This window comes from Semicossyphus pulcher, unplaced genomic scaffold (assembly GCF_022749685.1).
Source record: "Semicossyphus pulcher isolate SPU_LCO1_2020_fin unplaced genomic scaffold, fSemPul1.0.p SCAF_22, whole genome shotgun sequence".
NCBI lineage: Eukaryota > Metazoa > Chordata > Actinopteri > Labriformes > Labridae > Semicossyphus > Semicossyphus pulcher.
The window spans coordinates 14,950,495-14,971,430 of record NW_027211696.1 but is presented as its reverse complement, the minus strand read 5'-3'; the positions used below and the strand labels follow the sequence as shown (position 1 = coordinate 14,971,430).

General features: G+C 40.7%; 1 protein-coding gene across 1 annotated transcript in view; it reads left to right on the top strand.

The window, feature by feature from the left end:
* lamc3 (laminin, gamma 3) overlaps positions 1 to 20,936 on the top strand; it is a 153,360-nt gene that overhangs the window by 12,171 nt on the left and 120,253 nt on the right. The window contains exon 2 of the mRNA XM_069673623.1: positions 934 to 1,238. Coding sequence (XP_069529724.1) covers positions 934 to 1,238 — 305 coding nt within the window. The remainder of the gene's footprint in view (positions 1 to 933; positions 1,239 to 20,936) is intronic.

The window sequence follows — 20,936 nt, the reverse complement described above, 5'->3', positions numbered from 1 at the left end:
CACCTTTCCTCTCATTTAATTAAACATGTACCTGCGAGACTTATCCCTCCATTTATTATGCACCTGCAAAAATGACTTCACAGACATTTCTTGAGTTACAATGCAGCACCAATTACAGCGAAACTTAGTCGGATCTGCTAAATCCCTTAACACCAAATGGAATCCAGGTATATCTCCTCGTTTTCTTTTAGTCTTCCACATCTAGAGACTTTGCTGTGAAACCCGTTTTGCTTTTTCACAGATTGAAGTTAAATCGCTGCTTTAGGGGGAATAAAAACTTATGAAAAGTCTTACCTCTCTTTTTCGCTCATCGACATGCTCCTGAATAGCTGATGTACCACTAAAACCTCACCTTAGTTATATGAGTCAATCAATGTGATTAATGCTGTGCCATACTCAGCCCCCCATGACACTCATTAGTATTTACCCAATCACTTTAGTATTGATTTGATCTTTTCTGTCACACCTCGAATGTTGCATCAGCCAATAGTCTACACAGTGATTCGACAATACTGGCACTTTTTCCCCCCTCTGTGTGTTTGCACTCATTTGCCTAGTCTGCCCTACAGTTAATATAAGAAGAAAAAGACTTTTTGTCTCCTTCCCTTTGACCTATGTTTCTCTTGTGGGGCCCATTATGGTCAGGATAATGAGAAAATAATCCGGAGTATTCTTCTTCTCCTGCAGGAATGACATTCATTTACCCGGCATGGAGACACGGGAAATTAAGCCTATCCCCCATTGTTTTCCTACTTTCTATAATGCAATTATGTCTGTTTTTTTCCTTTGCTCCCGGGCCCTAAACTATAACCCCACAGTATTTGTCTCTTACATAAGCAGCCCTGATCTAGCCGTGTAACTACAATGGATCTAGTTCTAACAGTAATTATTCCTACGTTTCCATTCAAAGCTAATCATATCTGTTTTCCACAGGGAAGGCTTTCGAGATAACGTACATACGCTTGAAATTCTACACCAGTCGACCGGAGAGCTTCGCCATCTACAAGCGGACGGAGGAGGACGGGCCCTGGTTGCCTTACCAATATTACAGCGCTTCATGTAAGAAGACTTATCGGAAGGATTCTAAGGCTTACGTTCGGCCAGGAGATGATGAGAGGACCGCTGTGTGCACGGATGAGTTCAGCGATATCTCTCCGCTCACTGGAGGAAACGTGGCGTTCTCCACCCTGGAGGGACGGCCCAGTGCGTACAACTTTGACCAAAGCCTGATGTTGCAGGTGAGGTTTCTAAGATTATTCCTCGGGCATTGTCAGCCTTTATGAAGAGAGACAGGAATTATTGGGATAAGAGAGTGGGGGATGACATGCAGCGAAGGGCCAAGAGCTGGAGTCAAACCTGCTGCCACTGCGCTGAGGAGTGTAGCCTCTGTGTGTGGGGCGCCTGCTCTACCCACTGAGCTGAACCACTGCCTCAGGGTTATTGTTTTTTTGTTTTTTTTAACTATAGCATTGGTTTACTTTTTTGCCCATATTTTTGTACTAAAAATCTTTCACACACTAAATGAAATTTTGACAGTTTGACTGTAGAAAATGGAAAAAAAATCTGCTACTAAACGAAATTTAAAAAAAAAAATTGTTGGGGGGCGGGGGAAGATACTTTTTGAACTTTTAAACTTACAACACCAAAAAAGTACTACCAATAAACCATGGTTCAATATGGTTCATGGTAAAATAAGCATACTGATTTATCAAATAAAAATCATAATAAAAAGTCAGCATCAATTCCTTAAAGGGGGCAGGGGGGGTATTATGCTAATTTCAAGCTTCATATTTCACTCCGTGATACCTGTATAGTAGCTTAACATAATTCACAGTTAAAAAAAACTCATAATTTTTCTCTCACTGGCACTCTGTGCAGGCCCTCATACAGCCTCAGCTCTGTCCCTTTAAGAAAGCACGCCCACTTTGTGACGTCACAAAGTGCAGCGCGTACAAAAAACTGTGAAACCTGCCGTTTACAGCAGCCTGCAGACTGAGCCGAGAAGCCTGGGTATTACTCCAACATACTTTTACCTACAGATTTCAAACTGCACCCACGTTTAGTCTGGACATCGTAAAATTATACATAGGCTATGTCTTAAAATGTGAAACAGCGTAACACCCCCTCTTTAAACTGAACTCAGCTGGAATTTAAATGACATGACACATACAAAAAAAGGGTTTTCATAAATGTTAGCAGTAGGTAGAGACGAAAGTTGAGTCACATGAAAAAAAAAAAAAAAAAGCCCATAAGAAGAAAAGGTACGAGCAGGAAGCAAACATGAGCAGGCTTGGGGCTGATTAGAAAAGTTTTATGATTGAACAGGAAAAACATTTAACTTTCTTTTTGAATGTCAGTTTGCTCTTGCTTTTTGAATGCGTTGAAGGAACAACCTTGATGCCAATCTATAATGAATGTAAGATCTTGCTGGTGTCGACCTTTCCAAATGTCTTCTTTCAAAAACTAGTGGAAAAGTTCAAATTCTTTATTCGAGTTCGTCGTGCGTCATATGCACACAGTTACAGTGACATAGTCGATGGCTTTTGAGCCTTTAGCAATGCTTATACGAAATGTTGAAAGGGAAATAAAGGAAGACAAAATAAAGGAGATGTGTCTTAGTTTGGCAAATTTCTTCAAAATGGGCTTTTTTTTTTACCTCTTGACACGATGTCTGCTTTCTTTATTACAATGGAGCATTAGGGCCTCATTAAAGAAAGAAAAATGGAGATTACGAGAAAAAAGACGTCATATTACGAGAATAAAGTTGTAATTTTATGACGATAAAGTCTTTATATTACGAGAATAAAGTCATTATTTTATTAGAATAAAGTCGTAGTTATAGGTTTCACAATTACGTAATACTTAATCTTTCGGAACATCAGCACCACTTGTCAAAACTATCAGGACTCTGAAAAGTGATTTTATTTGAAAATGACTTACCGTTCAAAATAAGATACAGGCCAACCATGGCCTAAAATTACAACTTTATTCTCGTTATATTATGACTTAATTCTTGTCATATTGTGACTTTTTTCCTCATAAAATTACGACTTTATTCTTGTAATATTATGACTTTATTCTCGAAATCTTCAAGTTGTTTTTTGTCCTCAATGTGGCTCTAATACTCCGTCGTACTTTATGACATCGTTGGCATGTTGAAACATTTATCAAGACACGGTGCTCCTGGTGCTCCTAAAGCACGATCTGGCTTATCAAAAAACCGTCCACTCCCCAACACTTTTACACAAACAAATATACTCTAGCTTTCCACAGACACATGCATGGCTTCGAGCCCTTTTCAAAGCAGCTGAAGGGAACCTAATGTTATGTTTAGCTCTGATTAACATTGATGAAGCTCTTAGAGGGCTGTGCTGAATTAATGGCGGCCTCTTGAGGGAGTGTCTGGGGTGGGGGTGGGCACAGTAAAACGTGGCTAAAAATGAGTAAATACAACTCTTAATGCAGCCACTCCTTTTACTCTGACAGGGCTGTGAGCATGCATGCATGAATCTGTCTGTGAACTCTCCAATCGCTACTTTAGTGGAAAACTTTTAGGGACTATTTTTTACGGTAAATCTTTGCTGACGTGTGTGTATGTGTTTGTGTAGATCAGTGGCTTCATCTGCCATAAGGATAAATTCTACCGGACAGTATTTCCAGGTCTCAGCACTGCAGAGTGTACTTGTAATGGACCAAAATGTACAGCCAAAGTAACCTTGCCAAAACACATTAAGTGGTAGGTAATTAGAGCAGAGATCCTACAGGAGCATATATCATAGAGTAGTAATAGCTTCATTTCTAAGCCGATGACTCACAAGTGTATGTCTGGCCAGGAATAGCACATGAGGATATGAAATGATTCATTCAATGCTTCAACTCTAAAGATAAGTAGTATTGGAAGCAGGCAAATCTCTCTCTAAATTGTTAAATACACCTAGCTCGCAGGTTCTCAATCAGAGGGCATAAATCTAAAGTTATCCTGAGACGGTTGCTGATATATTTTTGGTTTTAACCTTTAAGTCTAACTGTTTGTTCAGACAGAACTCAAAGTAAATTTAAGGGGGGAGCGATTGAGTACAAAGTCGACGGGAAATCTGTAGTAGTAGCACGAATTGCAAAAGTTGGTTCCGGGTGAATGAATCCGCTTTATAAATGGACAGAGATGAGTGAGACTGGAAGGTAATGTCAGAATGACCTAGAGTTTCTGGTGAGTTCTTATTAAATCAGAGGCTGAGCTGGACACACAGGAACACAACCTCAGAAACAGCTGATGCATTTGTTGCTAGCTTACGGCTAATGCACAAATGCTAGATTGGTCTTTTGGGGTAAAAGAAAACACAAATAGTTCAGTGGTAAAATTCACAGTTATGAGGCAAGAACTTTTTGTTAAGTTCTTATTAAATCAGAGGCTGAGCTGGACACACAGGAACACAACCCCGGAAACAGTTGATGTATTTCTTGTTAGCTACCTCACGGCTAACATACAGATGCTAGATTGGCTTTTTTGGGTGAAAACCGCAAAAAGTTCAGTTGTAAAATTCACTGTTATGAGGCAAGGAGTTTTTGGTAAGTTCTTATTAAATCAGACGCTGAGATGCACACACAGGGACACAACCTCGGAAACAGTTGATGCATTTGTTGCGAGCAAGTTTACGGCTAACGGACAGATTCTGATTGGCCTTTTTCGGGTAAAAAAACACAAATAATTCAGTTGTAAAATTGAGAGTTATGAGGTTAAGCAAAAACTTACCTCTCTTTCTATCCGGACCAATGATTATATATATATAGATAGACAACGTGTCTTCATCTGCTGCTCAATTAATGCCAAAATAGCCCCTGTGATAGGCGCTGCCATCTTGCAATGGCGACGTCGTTTGGAGCCAGAGCCTGCGCAGTAGAGATCGGCAGGTGACGCCACCTTAGCCACCTTCGCTAACCAAAACACACACTTAACTTACCGAAAAACAGCAAGGATCCCGCATGTCGCCGTGTTTAACAACAGAAGAGCTTCTTGTGTTGGTCTGAAGCAGACGTTCACAGTAAACTTCAATGGAACAGATCAGCTGCAGGAGCCAGATTTGTCAACAGAGCTGTCAATCATCCTTTTCACAGCATCAAATAACTAGATAAAAATAAACTTGTCAGAAAAAATGAACACTTGGACATAAATCAGCATGATAAGAACTAACTATAATGACAGAAACCATGTTTGAGAAACATTTATTTGACGTGTATTTTGATTTTGTAGTTTGACTCATGTCCCATCTGTTAACATGGAGGAGGTGGGCTTTATGACCTATACTGCAGCCAGTCACTAGGGGGCGATAGAGAGGGTTTGTCCTCACTTTTAGGGAGCTGTCATGGCGTCCATGATGTGTGTCCAGAACATAAACTGTATGGTCTAGACACACATCATTTAAAGTATTTTCAAGAAATGTCATGTTCACCAAATTCATGTTGTAGAAAAGTGATCAGTACCTGCGTCCAGAAACACTGTTAGTTAAAGGGAAAGAAAGTTGTAACCTTCTATCACAAAGACCCTGTAGGGATGTGGTCAGGGAGGATGGTGGGCTTCAAGTTCAGGACTAGAGACCAGAGTTTGCATCCAGTGTTTTATTATGTTTGGCCCACATAGACACTTTGGGTAAGGTTTGACAAAGACCATGGTTTCGGATAAATATTAAATAACAAGAGGCTTAGTTTCTGCTTCAAGTCACTGTCTAGTTTTCAATATTTAACAAAGAACACGATCTTTCCCAACCTTAACCCTGTGCTTTGAGTGCTTTAAAAGAACCATAAAATTAAACTTTAATCGTGCTTTAGTTGCTGTGAGCAGATATTGGATTCCAGGAATGGATATTTTTTGTAAAAAGATATGAAATATGTCCTGTTAATACGTTTATTCAAACATTTCCTCATCATGTCGATAAAATATGTAACAGGTAGCATTATGTTTCTCTCACAAAGTAATTGCTGTTGCAAAAATGTAGCATAAATATCAAAGTAATTTCCAGCAGACGGGGTTGCAGCATCCCTTTATTGCCCGCTCATCAAATGAACTGCACTGCTGCCGTGTTACCGTCGTTAAAAGCCGAGACAGCAGCAATAATACAGGAAACAATGCAAATGGCCGCAGCCGGAGCAGCATGATGAATAAGCCTCAGTCAGAATATAATGTATTGTTCCTTAGGAAAAGTCCCAGCACAAACTTTATAACCTGATTCAAGGGATTTGGACAGCAGTGTTTTCATTCCTTCCCGCTGCCCCTCACGCTATGCGCATGCTGCTATTTTTACTCCCTGTCTCTACAATAACAACAGCAACGAAAATCCCTGCCTTGTACTGGACATACATCTTCAACAATAATCTCTTAAGAACTATACGGTCCGGTGATCAGTCCTCAGTCATGGCCCCTCTTTCTGTGAGCAATATGAAAAGCGTGTCTGACCTATCTCCCAAAATGTGGTGTCAAAAGGCGGTCTGGCAATGGGAAGACTCCCACCTCTGTAAAGGGAAGCTGTCCTCCTCCACATCATTAAATAAGAAGAGTGAGGGTGTCTCTCGGAGGATGTGTGGAGGATATACAGCAGTGGTGAAACCCTTCCCGACCGTAACTCCCCCCTCCCAGAGAGAGAAGTCGGCTTCCAAAACTTAATAATAAAAAAGTCACTTAAAAAAGTCACAATGAGGGAATTTTTTGGGGGTACTTGTGTTGCTCAGACTGCCGGCAGATTTGCACATTCGAGAATACGACTGTTATAAATCAATTTGGAGATGATTTAGCTTTAGCACACCAGAAACCCAATATTTCTCTCAGCACGCTCTTGAGGTTTTGAAACTAAACTGTGAAATATGTTATGTTTCAAATCTCTAAAAGCTGCGTTCAATGAAAACTGCTGAAAAATACAAGAGCCTAAGGAGAGAGATGGCTTTTTGTCCACCAACGCTGCTGTTTTTTTATTCATTCATCCTCTTAAACAAATGGTACACTATGTGAATAAAAACTGTTACTATGCAGAGGTTAAATGAAATTGTGACATGATAAATAACTCTTATTTAATCTAACTATTTCTATGATCATACAGAGCACATACTGTTTCTTATAGTTTGTAACTAATGTTCAATTTGCACTCTTGCACCTCCCTAAGCTGAGCAATTTAAAAGCAGAAGCAGCGTGATGCAGCTGACAGGCCCTCAGGGCTACATATGGTATCTCTGCCTGCACACATACCTTAACCCCACCCCCATCCGCCTCCCACCCTAACACACACACACACACATGCTCTCTGTGCAGGATGCTGTCTCCTCATAAAACCTCCCCTCTCATCAACCACTTTGAATGTGTGACATCTCTGCAGCCTCCTACAGAGTGGAAACAGGCAGGATTTTTTAACAGTCCCATTTGAAAGTGGGAAATGATGGAGGAAAGACAGCGGCGGTGAAGTCACAGGGCAGGATGATGAAGATAAGTTCTTGTCATGTCTGCTGTATGAGGTCCCTTTGCACCTAAAACATGTAAAAATAGAAATTAAATGCACCATAGGAGTCGAGTTAACGTTGAGTGGGCTGGGGACATTGGGGCATGCTGCTGTCAGTAAGGCACAAAGAGACATTCAACTAGTAGCTTAAGGGCCCGATCAGACAGAACGCGTTTTGCAGGCTGTAAAACGCGAAGCGCACTTCCTTTTTTGTGGAAGTAAACACCCGATCAGACAGAGCGCGTTTTAGCAGCTGGGGGCGGCTTTTTTTTTTCCTACTGTTGTTAAGGCAACCACCGAATCATTAGCTGTCAGTAACCTAACTGTTACATTGTAAACTGACAGAAGGCCCGCCTCTCCATTCATCCGATTGGACTATTTTTTTTGCACTTTTATGTAGTTACCTACTGAAACTAGTAAAACCATAAACAAATTTGGGCCATAAAATGGAAGATACATATGAAATCTGTTTGTCTTTATTGATTAAGCTGTAGTCCGATAATACAAAATCCAGACTCAGAAATGAGGTAAATTCAGGTCGGACATAAACAAGTGAGCAACATTTGTGATTGTTTTGTTATTTCGTCATTTGAGCTACTTTTCCGAAGTATCTTTAGTTAACTAGATTAGATTTGTACCATTGCTTTTGTTCAACTTATTCCAGTGTAATTTAATTAGTAGTTTTAAAGCTGGGTGATTTAGTGCCTGTGTCCACTAAAGCTGTATTTTGCACTGGCAGCGGCCACAACCTCAATTTCAGAGCGCTTTTCACCGGCGCTTACTGTCGCTAGGTTACGGAAGTTGCCTGACGGCACTTCTGCTTACCTTGGTAGTTCCCGTTAAGTCTGTTTTAAATTGCTCTGTATGATTAATATTTGCTTTAATTCAAGGAAATTTCACAAAGAAGACATAAAAACGATGGAAAGGAATCGTGTCCTGGCGTTAGCAGCAGCTTTACACCTGGAAATTGTACCCTTGAAAAAATGAAAGGATTAGCTTCTCCTCCGCCATTGTTGTTGACAAAGTTGATATCGTAAATCCTGCCCCATGATTTATATTGGTCGGTGAGGGAGAAGTAACATTGACGAGTGCGGCGGTGTTCCCAAAGTTGAACTATTTTCAACTATTTTCAAACGCAGAGGGCGTTTTTGTGCTAAAAACGCTGTTAGTGGACACAGGCCCTAAGTTTTGTCTCTGCAAATACTATTACAAAAAATACAGTCTAGACCTGCTCGTTATCGATTTATTGATTGAAAGTAGTTTTCCCAAGACTGTCACTATCTGACAGAGCCCCTGAATGACAAAAAACTAATTTTTAAACTAATATTTACGACCTCGTGCACACGAAATGCTATTTCGAGCGCATGAGGTTGTTAATCTCTGCCTCGTTTTAACAATTCTTTCCCTTGTTTTGATTCATTCTCATAGATTCTCGTAACTGCAGCTGCGCACTCATCCTGATGGAGCTCTATACTGTCACATACAGATGATGAGCTGGATGGGGAGGGGGCACCTCTCACTAGTTTATTGTGAAGTCACCAAGACATTAATATTATTGTTAATACCAGGGGTTAAATCAGTACGGGGCTGTCCAAGGCTTAACCCCGGCACATACGTGCACACTGTCACCACAAGACGGTCTGGTTCGTTACCGTTGCGACGCGGATGGGTGTGTCTGTTTGACTTTAATTAATCAAAACGAGGGAATGAATTGTTAAAACGAGGACCACGATTTACTATCGTGTGTGCTCGAAATAGCATTTTGTGCGCACAAGGTAGTAAATCGTGGCCTCGTTTGTTTTTTTTCCTATATTCTGAGGCCACTCCGGGGCTTCGTACTATCTGCATCCTAGCACAACAAAGAAATGAGGAATTTTCGGCAAGGATACAGAATTTCTCCAACCCATTATTCTCTGCATTATCCTCCTTTTTCTACTTGCCTAAGAGCATTTTTGAAGTGCTTACAAGAAAAGGTAACAGCAGTCTGGTTTTCAAGTTCACAGATTACTTTACTGCCTTTTTCTGATTAATTCCTTCACACTATCCTTGCACTATTTCCTCCTCTCCATCTGTTATATAATTCTGGCAGGCAGGGACAATAGCAGGCTGGAGTCTGGGTTTGTGGAATGAACAGGACCGAGTCTGGTCTCCTGAAATTTCGTTAAAGTGAGCATTATGTTTTTCAGCGGGACATGCAGGCTCCAAGAATGAACAGAGCAAGAAATACGTCTTCTCTCTATGAACGGATTAAGTGGGATTAAGGAATTAAGGGATTGAGGATTATTTGAAGGAGGCATTGGTGGAAACAGGTAGTCTGAGAGTCGACAATAGCGTGAGAGGAAGAAAAGGCATTGTGGTCATGCTGGTTGACACTTGCCTTAATCTTTAATGACCTATGTTCAATTACAAGTTTGTGTGAAATCTTGCCCAAACCTAGATTGAGTCTCCTACTGACCCCGAGTCGAACTGAAGTTGTTTTACATGCTTACAATCAGCTTTGTCTTCTTTTCTTTGGCTTCCACGGGGAAAAATGTTTGTGCTGCTGCCACATAATTCAGCGGAGGCGGTGTGTAATTCTATTGTGTCCATATTGAATTCATTCCATTATATTCGCTACTCTGGAAGGTGTAATACAAGAGGAGGAACATTTTTGGTTTTGAGCATCTTTAGTATTGAGACTCATCATGAGGTGAAATCACTCTCTGAGATATTTTACAGTATATTGTGTGTTGTGAGGTGTGATCACGCTTTGGGTGTTACATGAATTAATGTGAAAAAGAACTTTTGTTGTGCGAATGTGCTTTTAATGTTCTATACACCAAATTACCACAGCCAAACTAGTGGTGTACTGTAGCTGTAGGGATGGGAAGATTTGTACAGATATTTTTGATTCCTAGGCAATGTAGTCAAAGGGCCTTCATGATTAAAGTGGTAATCTTGAAGATCTCGGTTTCATTCTCTTTGGCGCCACCTATGGCGATAAACAGTAATTGCGGGAGCACACTTCCCAGATATCCAGAAAGTGTTGCAGGTGTGATGTCCACGGTTGCCCCACTTTTTGTTGAAGTTGTATTGGTAGTCATCGATCTTTTCTTTGTTTGTTCAGCCATAGTAGATTACTGTTTACCTGCAACACTTGCAAAGACCTGAAATGCAGTCGCTTAGCTCCGCCTACCCTCTCTGGCAGACCAATCACTGCTGACTGATGGAAAACACGTCACTAACTGGGCGCTGCTTGTGATTTTCCCCATGAAAGTCGCCACAGACACCCACTTTCACTGACTTTTCTTGTAGCAACAATTAGATTGAAATTTGTGGCTTCAAAATGTTTGACCTTTGGATTAAATAAATTGTATTCACATTGCAATACAAAACTACTTTTAAAGTGATTAACCTGTCGCAGCCAATTTTCCAAAGTTGGGATGAGTTTTGCTTGATGAGTTGGGTCGCGCTCCCATAATCTTGTGCGTTTGGTGTAAGGTCGTGTTCGTCGTTCAGAGAAATACATGTCTTATATTCTTGTGAGTTTTTAGCCTTAGCTCATGGAAACTCAATGAAGTTATCATTGTCGACCAATCGGAGTGCTTTTTCTAGCGCCAAACAGGAAGTAGCAATCCAGGTAGATCGTAAACATTAAGGGGACTCCTGGGAGATGTAGGCCACAGCACAGACAAGCGCTGCTGTCACTGTGACATAACTCAATGTGACACATAGGAAGCTTGCTTGCTGTCAAGGGTTTAGCATTCATGGTGGTTAGCATGTCAGTGTTAGCATTTAGCTCAAAGCACAACTTTGCAACCCAACAAAATCACTTGTATGACTGTTTGGGTCATATATTCAGCACAATATCAAGGGGTCACTTAAACTGTAAAACTATTTGAAGAATTCTACAGGGATGCAGTTCAAGTTGGACCCACTACAGGTTTAACTTTACACTTGTACGTTTTACTGCAAAAAACAACAACCCAAATCCTTAATTTAGCTAAACTTTTTCATGACTTCCTGATTGAATCACACAAGAAAGTTTTTTATGTGTGGAAGTGAAATGATTTGTAGAATATCTCTTAGAGAAAAACAGGTGTCCTGGTAGCCTACCTGTTGGCCTTTGATTTACTTCAGTGACTTTAGATTAGAGTTTTAGTACCTCTAAAGACATTTCCCTCTTAGAAACACGCAGGCACTGCTGGTCCAATAAACACCTGTATGACTCAGTCCATTGAACTGATTTTGTTTTTTACACTTCAGAGGACTCATCCGTCCGCCTGTTTATCTGCGAGAGTTTGATTCCCAGGAGTGTCCGCTCACAGCGTTGGCTTGTCCCTGTCTCTCCTTGTCCAGGTCAGCGGCATCACAGCTTTCAGTCTGAATGAGGAACAGCAACAGGCGCTTTTGATTCCACAGTCCACATCCTGTGATCAGTCCTGCTGTTCAGTGTATGTGGGACCGCTGTGACCAGCTGGACGGAAAAATCAATAAATGAATGCATTATTCAGTGTGTGGGAAAAGCTCAACAGTATTCAGAGTGTAAAAAAAATAATTAGGTTTGCGTGCACATGTCAGTCAAAAATAAAAAATTAAATCTGCAACATTATGTAATATTATCTATCAAAGGATAGCCTTTTTTTTCCTGGGGTAAAATGTAAAATATGATTACATTAATTACAACCATAAAGTGTTGAATAATTAACATTGTGTGTACAGAGTGATTAAGATCAGTATCACAACTCTCTATCAGATATCCTTCAGTCAGATCTGAAAACTGCTGATTTACATAAAATAATTATGCCGAGAGAAAAATAATTGTATTTTTGAACGTCAGGAAAATTAAATTAATGCTATATGCTGAAATGCATCATTAAAATATCCTGATGTTTCTTCTGCATCAGAATTAAAAAGCACTAAAGTGAATATTAAAGGTAGGGTAGGCAATTAAGTTTGGATGTACTTTTTGTCTGTTTAAATTTTCTTCACATTCCAAATTTAAATACAATTTCTTTGGCTGTAATAAGTCCATCCAATTAATTCATTCCAACCAAATAAATTGGTTGGATGGCTTACCTACCCCATCTTGTGCCCTCATTCTGATGGGCGGAGTCTTCCACCATAAGCTAGCAAGCCAGTTGCGAAAGAACAGCAGAAAAAACGAGTTGGCCTGCCTCCGAGGCAGAGAACGTTTGTGGCTTTGACAATTGTCTGGTTGGAAACTTTTAAAACGTGGCTAACGCTTGCCCCCCCCCCCCCCGCCCCGAAAAAGTAGGCTCATACTCTTGAAGCTTTTCATCTAAATCAATATCTGTTAAAGCTCCTGTGAGGATTTATTTGCTGGTTCTGATGCCTGTGTCCTGATCCAGGGGCTGCGGCCTTTGAACCACGGAAGATGAGTCATTCATAGTCTGTGTAGACCAAACTGAAATGAGACGGCCTTGTCTACGCAGGATTTCCTGTTAGCTTCACCAGCTGTTCCCGCTCACTTACCCTTGCGTCACCAAACGCCGCTCCTGTCGCCTAGCAACATGTAGCTAGCGGGCTGAATAGCTAGAATAACGTAACTTAACCTGTTATTTTAAAAATAATTTGTTTCAAGGGCCCTTGGATTTTTTAAACTTGTTTAAAACACGGCTTATATGAACAACAAATGCCAACGAGACTTTCAGAGAAAATTTATTAGACTTTTATTTAAATGGTAATTAGCGCTGCCACCGGGTTGGGGTCCGACAAAGCAAGTTACTGTGTGTAGACCGGAATTGCCATCGATTACAATTTCCTCGAAAAAGATTCATAATGAGTGATTGTTTGACTGTCAGAAAACACTTCTTACCAAGTACAGGACAAGATCAGCAGCATAGAGATAAGACATACCGCTTTGGGCAACAGGGTGCGCCAAGATGAATACAAACCCAAAGTTCCTCACAGTAGCTTTAAGTTCCTGTCGCAGAATGAGGTACCACATTGCGATTGAGTCCATTGATGAAAAAGTTTACATTTGTAGAATTGCGAACTGGATGTTGGTGGCAACATTTGTAGGAAAAACCTAGCAGCGCACAGTTTCCCATCAACCAGCAGTGACTGGTTCCACAGAAGATGGTAATGGTAGCTAATGCAACAGGCTTAAGCTTCAACTCATTCATATGTAGTTGCATGTTGTTTTTCCTGGTCCCTGGTAAACAGATCTTTCAGATCGTTACTTTGATATCACTGAACATGGTGTTAAACTTAATTATTGTATTGATGACTGCTGATATGGAAATGTAGTTAATTGCATTTTACTCAAATCAACATTAATTAATTATACCGCTGCTTTGATTAGATATAATGACACCTTTACTTGAATTCCTAAATGAGTTGCTGTCTCTGTGAGCGTGCAACTTTCTTTATAAAACTGAAGCCTGTGATTGCTTCTGTTTATGGTAATGGATGTTTTTCCCCTTACATCTCACAGTATTGAAAACAGCTTAAATATCCTGCAATAGCTACAGGGAATATTGTAATGTGTCATTAACCTATTGAAACATAAGCACTTCATGTGACAAAAGACATAACGTGAGTGGGTGATCAAGCTTTAGTTACATTAGAATCTGACTACTAATGGTGTTGCTGGCTGTATTTCAGTATGCTTTGGATGACATCGACCCACTGATTATAAAGCCGTGTGGGATCAATATAAGCCAAGAATACATAGATTGGGTGGCAAATCTCTCAGCAGAGCAGCCAAACGGCCTCTCTCCTTCAGCCGGCCTCCCCCTCTCTGCCGTCCTCTCACACAACAAGATGAGAGCGCCCATAATTGACTGTGATCTGTGTCCCATTAGAATAAGAGGCGGATCAATTGCACCATTTCTTTCATTAAATCTCTCATTCCCCCTCTATTTTAAGGACGATGGGACAGATGGGTGTAGTGAGCACAGACAAAAAGCACATCAGCCGTCCTCTTTGATGCAACAAAAACAAAGCCGCTGGAATTCAAAAGAGTATTCTTGTACACACAGTGGAGAAAAAAAAAGATGGAGGGGCATACTCTCCTTTAATGAGGACATAAGGGTTCCCGCTTCAACACAAATGCTATAAAAACAAGAAGAAAATAGGCAACTCAATAGAGCAGGCGGGGTTGAGGGCAGCACTCAAAATATGATTCCAGCAGCAGCACTATTTATTGAATATATTATAAAGGAGGCAAAAAGGAGGGAGGAGAGGTTAGGGAGGGGAGTGCATGCAAGGGTATAAAAGCTGCTTGTTTTATACAATAAATACAACCACTTAAACTGATCCAAAAGGCCTCTTTTTCTTCTTTAGTGTAAATAGCGGTAGGTTACTTGATTTCAGCAGGATAATCCTCTCAGTATCAATACTGCTTTCCAGGGAGCCATTGCTTTAGAAACAAACAATAAAAAATAACACTATTAAAACACCAGTACAGTCTGTTAATCAAGCGTACTTGCATCCAGATTTTAGTTTCGTTTTGAAAGCCCGTGGACTCGCTTGTGCCCTTGTGGATCTGTCCAGCTGATCCCACATATCATCATAGCACTACCGGCTGCTCTGTCATGCAGCATTTTTGGCTGCAGGGGTTTCCAGGACATGTGTGTGCTGCCTCCCCAGCGCCTTTGCCGTTGGCTTTGTGCAAACATTAGCAGCTGGTGGTTAAGTTCAACCAAACAGTTCTGGCGGGTATGGGGAAGGCAATGTGACGCTCTGGTTTTCAAAGATCACTGTCAGAACTTTATTCTGACTGATTTGATTTTAATACGATGGAAGTGAGAAAAAAGAAGCAAACGTGGACGTGTCTTAAAGTTGTATTCTATCTAATGGCCAGCAGGGGCGACCCCCATTGCAAAATGAAGTCAGATTGTATGAAAGGTTCTTGGTCATCCAGGTCATGGTAATTCGAAGCTTAATCCAAAACGCAACTGGACTTGGTTGAAGTTCTTGAAGACGTTTCCCCTCTCACCCATACTATTCACACCGAACGCAAAGCGAATATTCACTCATGCGAGTTTGACTGCCGGATCTAAATTCCCGTTTAAATAACAGGCGAATATTCGCCCTTCGCTTCTGGAATGGAGGAGAGGAAGCGGGGCTTATCTCCATGGTTACCAACGGCCATTCATTCAGGAGAATCTCGGTGTTGATAGGCTTTTGCTACACCACGTGACGCAAATTCACAGAGGAAGTAAAAAATTTTCAACTCACGCGAATTCACGTCACGATCATTTGAGTCATTCGCACCGCCCTACACAAATTCGCGTCAACTCGCGTCATTGCATTGATTTTGTATGGAATCTCGTTCGGTGTGAACGCACACAGTGCTAAACTGATTGGTGGATGGAGCTAGAATTATAGACACATCTATTTGCATACTAATGACCTACAGAGGCTTATATTTCTAGCTCCATTCACCAGTCAGTTTAGAACTGAAGAACCCTTCGGATGAGAGGTGAAACGTCTTCAAGAACCTTAACCAAGTCCAGTTACGTTATAGATTAAATTTTGAATCTACCAGAAAATCTACGTAACTCTGACGTTATTTATTACCTCAGTCAATTTATTCCTAAAGGGTTTATGGTCTCATTGCTAGGTCCGAGTCTTTAATGCAACACAATGTTTGTTTTGTAAATGATGGTCCAATTTAGAGTAAAATTGACAATAAAGCAGGTAAGTGACCTGTCAACCCAGATAAATACATAACAATGCATTATTCACCCTCTCGTCCAAATATGGTCACTTCCTTTTCCAAAAAATCAAGATGGCGGCTGACAAAATGGAAAACTCAAGGTTTTAACACGGTAGCTCACAAACCAATGGGTGATGTCGTTCAGTCTATGGTTAATTCCAGCTCATTTCAGAAGTTTGTGATTTCCTGACTTTTCCTGTGTTTTCAACATCTACTGGATGGATTGGCTCAAAATATGGATTGTTACCAAGATTATGACTCCAAGTAACTTTAGTGACCCCCTGACTTCCCTTCAGTAAAATTCTAAGTTGTACAATACGGTTCATTACCAAATATACCTGCCAAACTAAATATATTACCATTAGAGGTGGGAATCGCAACTGTAGATACAATTCGATATGCAATACGTGGCCTTCTTCTTTGGACAATTAATTTCCATTCCCGTTTCCCCCGTTCATGTCTTAAGCACCACCGCGAGGAGTCCAGCATATTGATAATTGTATTGCACGAGTCAGGACGACGATATATTGCCTTATCGTTATTTTGTCCCACCCCTAATTACCATCAGCCTGTACTTTGTTCTTTGTCTTGGTGAATCCATAACTCTAAGAAAACACATGGCGATACTTAAACCATGCTGGGTGTTTTTGTTGGTCCAAATATCAAGTGCACATCTGTTGCCGTCTACGAGTCTGGCACTGTGCTAAATACCACATTGGCAGCTCTCAGGCTCCCTAAAGAAGTCCTTCATCATTAGATGACTCTTCATTAAGTCAAACCTGGTGTGAGTATGATTATAGACAGCTGATATTAGCTGATCTTTTTTTGTATGACAAATAGGGGGATTAGGGTAATAGAGCAAATGGATGATGAGATAAGTGTGTGATTCTTTTCTACGTTCAACGAGCCACATGTGACGACCTAACGTTGTCTCTGTTACGAGCTGACCTTTTCTCGTGTCGTCTTAAGGTAAAAGAGCTGGAGAACAGTCTGTAATACCCTGCGGTTAGATGTCTGGATTTGAACTCTATTTCCTCAGAAACCCCCTCGAAGAAGTCTTGCGCAAACGGAAGAAAAGTAGGAAAAAATATCCACGTTGTGATTGTGATCACTGATTAGTCTCATTGAACACAAAGCCATGAAACGAGCCGCGCTGCCTGATTTCCTTGCTCAGGCAGAACGTGTTTTTTTATAAAGTTAGTGTAATCAAAGTAAATGCCCCGAGCACTTACTACCCAGTTTATTTTCAGCATTGTTTGTGATAATATTGTCTACTGTATAGGCCTGAGCAGTGATCCAGATAATGCAGTGGAATCATAACCCGGAGGTACAAAAGAGGCCAAAGCTAACCATGTTGTATCCGTCTGACTGACATTGAATTTAAATGGCAGAGCATCAGAACACTTTAAGGAATGCCTTAAATCAACATCAGCATTAATAAAATAAGTTTCTCATATATACAGTACATACATGTGTATATATACTGTCTGAGTTGTCTTCCTTGTTTCCAGGTGAGCTGACTGTTGGCAGGAACAGCAGAGACCTCGAAGTATTTGGTGTCTGATTCTCAAAGCCCGTCTGACATTGGGTTGAATTTGAGTGCTTAAAGTGAAAATCTCAAGGATTTCATTTCAATAAGTGTCTGTTAACTCACTATGTATCGCCAAATGAGGTAACACAATAGTGATTGAGCCTATGGCCCACTGATGAAAGCCTTTGCATTTGCAGTATTATGAAATGGGTCTTGGGTGCGACTTGAGTGCGAAAAAATCACAAGCGGCGCCCAGTTAGTGACATCACCCAGCTTTGATTGGTCTGCCAGAGAGGGTAGGCGGAGCTAAGTGGCTGCTTTTCCGATCTCTACAAGTGTTGCGAGTAAACAGTAATTTACTATGGCTGAACAAACAAAGAAAAGATCGATGACTACAGATACAACTTCAAAAAGAAGTGAAAATCCAAAGAAAAAGAAACAAACTCGACGCTCAGATGAAGGCAAACAGTCTGAAAAGGAAAGCGACCATCAGCGAGGAAAATCAAGAGTTACAACCGGAGCCAATATTTATTGGAATATTTATTAGTTAAGATTAGTTGAGAAAGCAGTTATTAGAATAGTCACACAGCAGTGTGATTGGACTGCCAACACCCAGCGTTACAGTCGTCTGCAAGTGATTATTGACGGCCTCAAGTGTTGACTGCGGTTGTGTATTTTCGGCTGCCGGATTTAGTAGGCTGATCGATTTTTGGCTACAGGTGTTGAGCGTCGATGGGGGGAGTTTAGCTCAGAACTAGAACTAACTATAGAACTAGCTACATTTTAGAGCCTTCTAGCATTGCATTTATCACTTTCAGAACAAATAGGTGCATCTCAGCTAACGTTGCATGTGTAGGCTAATTATGATATGGCTTGCAAAGCAATTTGGAACTCACCATTCAGTGATCAATTGTAATGATTTCAGTGCTTCTGCTCCTTCCTCTGATTTTAACTCAGATGACTTAATCATAAAGTTTACGGCTGGGAGACACTGATCGCTACTTGTGTAGCGATCTGCCACAGACTTGCAAAATGGTATTAACAGCAAAATACAGTTGCTTTTTTAATAGGGTTTTTAAATGTTATGAACATTAATCACTCAGATGTTTGTGAATGTTAATGAGACTCCCATCTTTGATGTCATATCTTTAATAGTATTTAAAGTCAAATTCCCAGAGGCTTTCAATCAGGACTGTTAAAAAAAGCCAAACATATGTTTCTAAAATGCTTCACACAAACGTGGACAGATTACTTAAGGAATTTTTATTCATAGAAATCACTTTGATCAATGGCCTCACGGGGAGATAAAGTTTGACATTAGTGTCAGGGGTTAAAACGACACTCTCTCTCAACAGAGCGTAAAATGATCCCTGTTCCTCTCTGCGGCTTGTCAGCGTGCCATTTTCTCTGCATATGGCTCATACAGAGGCATGCATATTTCATGAGGCTTAAAACAGGAATTGCATCCAGCCTGTTTTATTAGCATTTTAATCCCTCTGCAGATTCGCCGCTTGCGCCTCAGTCTGACGAGCGCGTACTTTCAATATAGAGACTTCACACGCTTCATCTGCTGCTTTTAGAATATATCTGCTTGTCATCTTAAAAGGTCAAAGCGAAATGACATCGCAGAAAAAAAAGACAACCGGTGACACTTAAATGCACAGGTGTTCTTTTCATGTACACGTCGCCAGCCTAAATATAGTGCTCTGTTTATACAAGCCATCTAATGTGTCGCGTGTTTATTGCCGGATTATTTTTATTTGGAATAAACAACAGGCACCTTCTAACGAGCCTTTTAGATGTTCCCTCTAAAGTAATGGTTTACTTCAAAGGAGGCTCTGTTGTCAAGTTTGTAAAGCTCTCTTTTTTCAATAATCACGTGGAAGATGAAAGCTGCTGCATGAATTCAAATTTAATTTGTTCAGTCATCCATTAAAACGGTTTGTCTGTCTCCCCTGCCACCAGTCCATCCTCTCCCTCCCTCTCTCTCTCCCTCTCTCTCTCTCCCTCTACGGAAAGCTGTGTGGCAAATTGGAGCTCCAGCATTGAATGACAATGAGTAAAAAAGGGGGGAAAATACATATTGAGGGCACACTGAACTTAAGCAATTAAATTAAAAAGTTATTAACTTTGGAATGAGGGACACTGCTCTCTTTCCCGTCACAGCCTGCAGCCAGGAGGCTTCAGAGTTCAAGGAAACACACTGACACAGGAAGACGGGTGAGGGGGAAGAGAAGGAGGCGGACATGTAGAGAAAAAAGAGGTGGAGAAAGACCGGGGGAAAGAGAAAAGAGGTTTTTAGAAGTGGGGGTGAAGGTTACGAGCCCCTTAGCAGAGATGTCCTCTAAAAACCTTGTTTGATATCGTCACACACGCCGCTTTGTGCCGCTTGATTCATGTCTGTGCGTGTGTGTATGTGTGTGCACCTGCTCATTTGATCATTAAACCCTTATTGTCCTAAGCAAAGGACTGGCTCATCGCCACTCTCTACGCTTTATCCTATCCCTAAGTCAGCATCATTGCAGCATTGTGAGGCCAAATTCCAAGGGAGTGAGAATCAAAGTTAATTAAGCTTTTGCTGTGGTTTGCACAAATAATAAGTAATGGGCTGACTACTAATTAACCCTAAGAAACTGCTTCCTTTCAGTGCAGTAAGTGATATTTGGAACTATGTCTGCCTTTCCTTACACAATTAGCACTGTTTCACCAAGCATAACTAATAACTCCTCCATATGATAATGGTCTCGCGCTCAATGATAAATGGAAGAGAGTATTTTGCGCTTATGAAATGCTAACAATGCATTTGGAACATTTTATCAGCTGCGTGTGTGTTAAAGTGTGAGAGCTGGGTGTTGGACACAATGGCGATGCAGCACCGGGGTTCAGAAAGGCCCCTCATTAGTAAAGATGTGAATCTCATACATTTAAACATTAATGATGATCAGTTTATGCTAATCGTTTATTTAATAATTTAACAAAAGGGCAGGTCATGTCCTTTATGTCCTGTCCTTGTTATTTATAGGAAACAGTGAAGATCTGATCGCATAAATGGTTTTTTTATTAAGTCCTTCCCATAAAAAGTTTCCCATAGCTTGGGTCCCGTTTACACCTGTTTTTTAAATGCATCTTATTGGACTGATTGGATGGCTATGCGTCTTTCTGGCTGTTTAAAGTAATAATCTTGAAGATTTTCATGTAAATAAATGTCTGTTAAGTCACTATCTATCGCCGAATGAGGTAACACAATGGTGATTGAGCC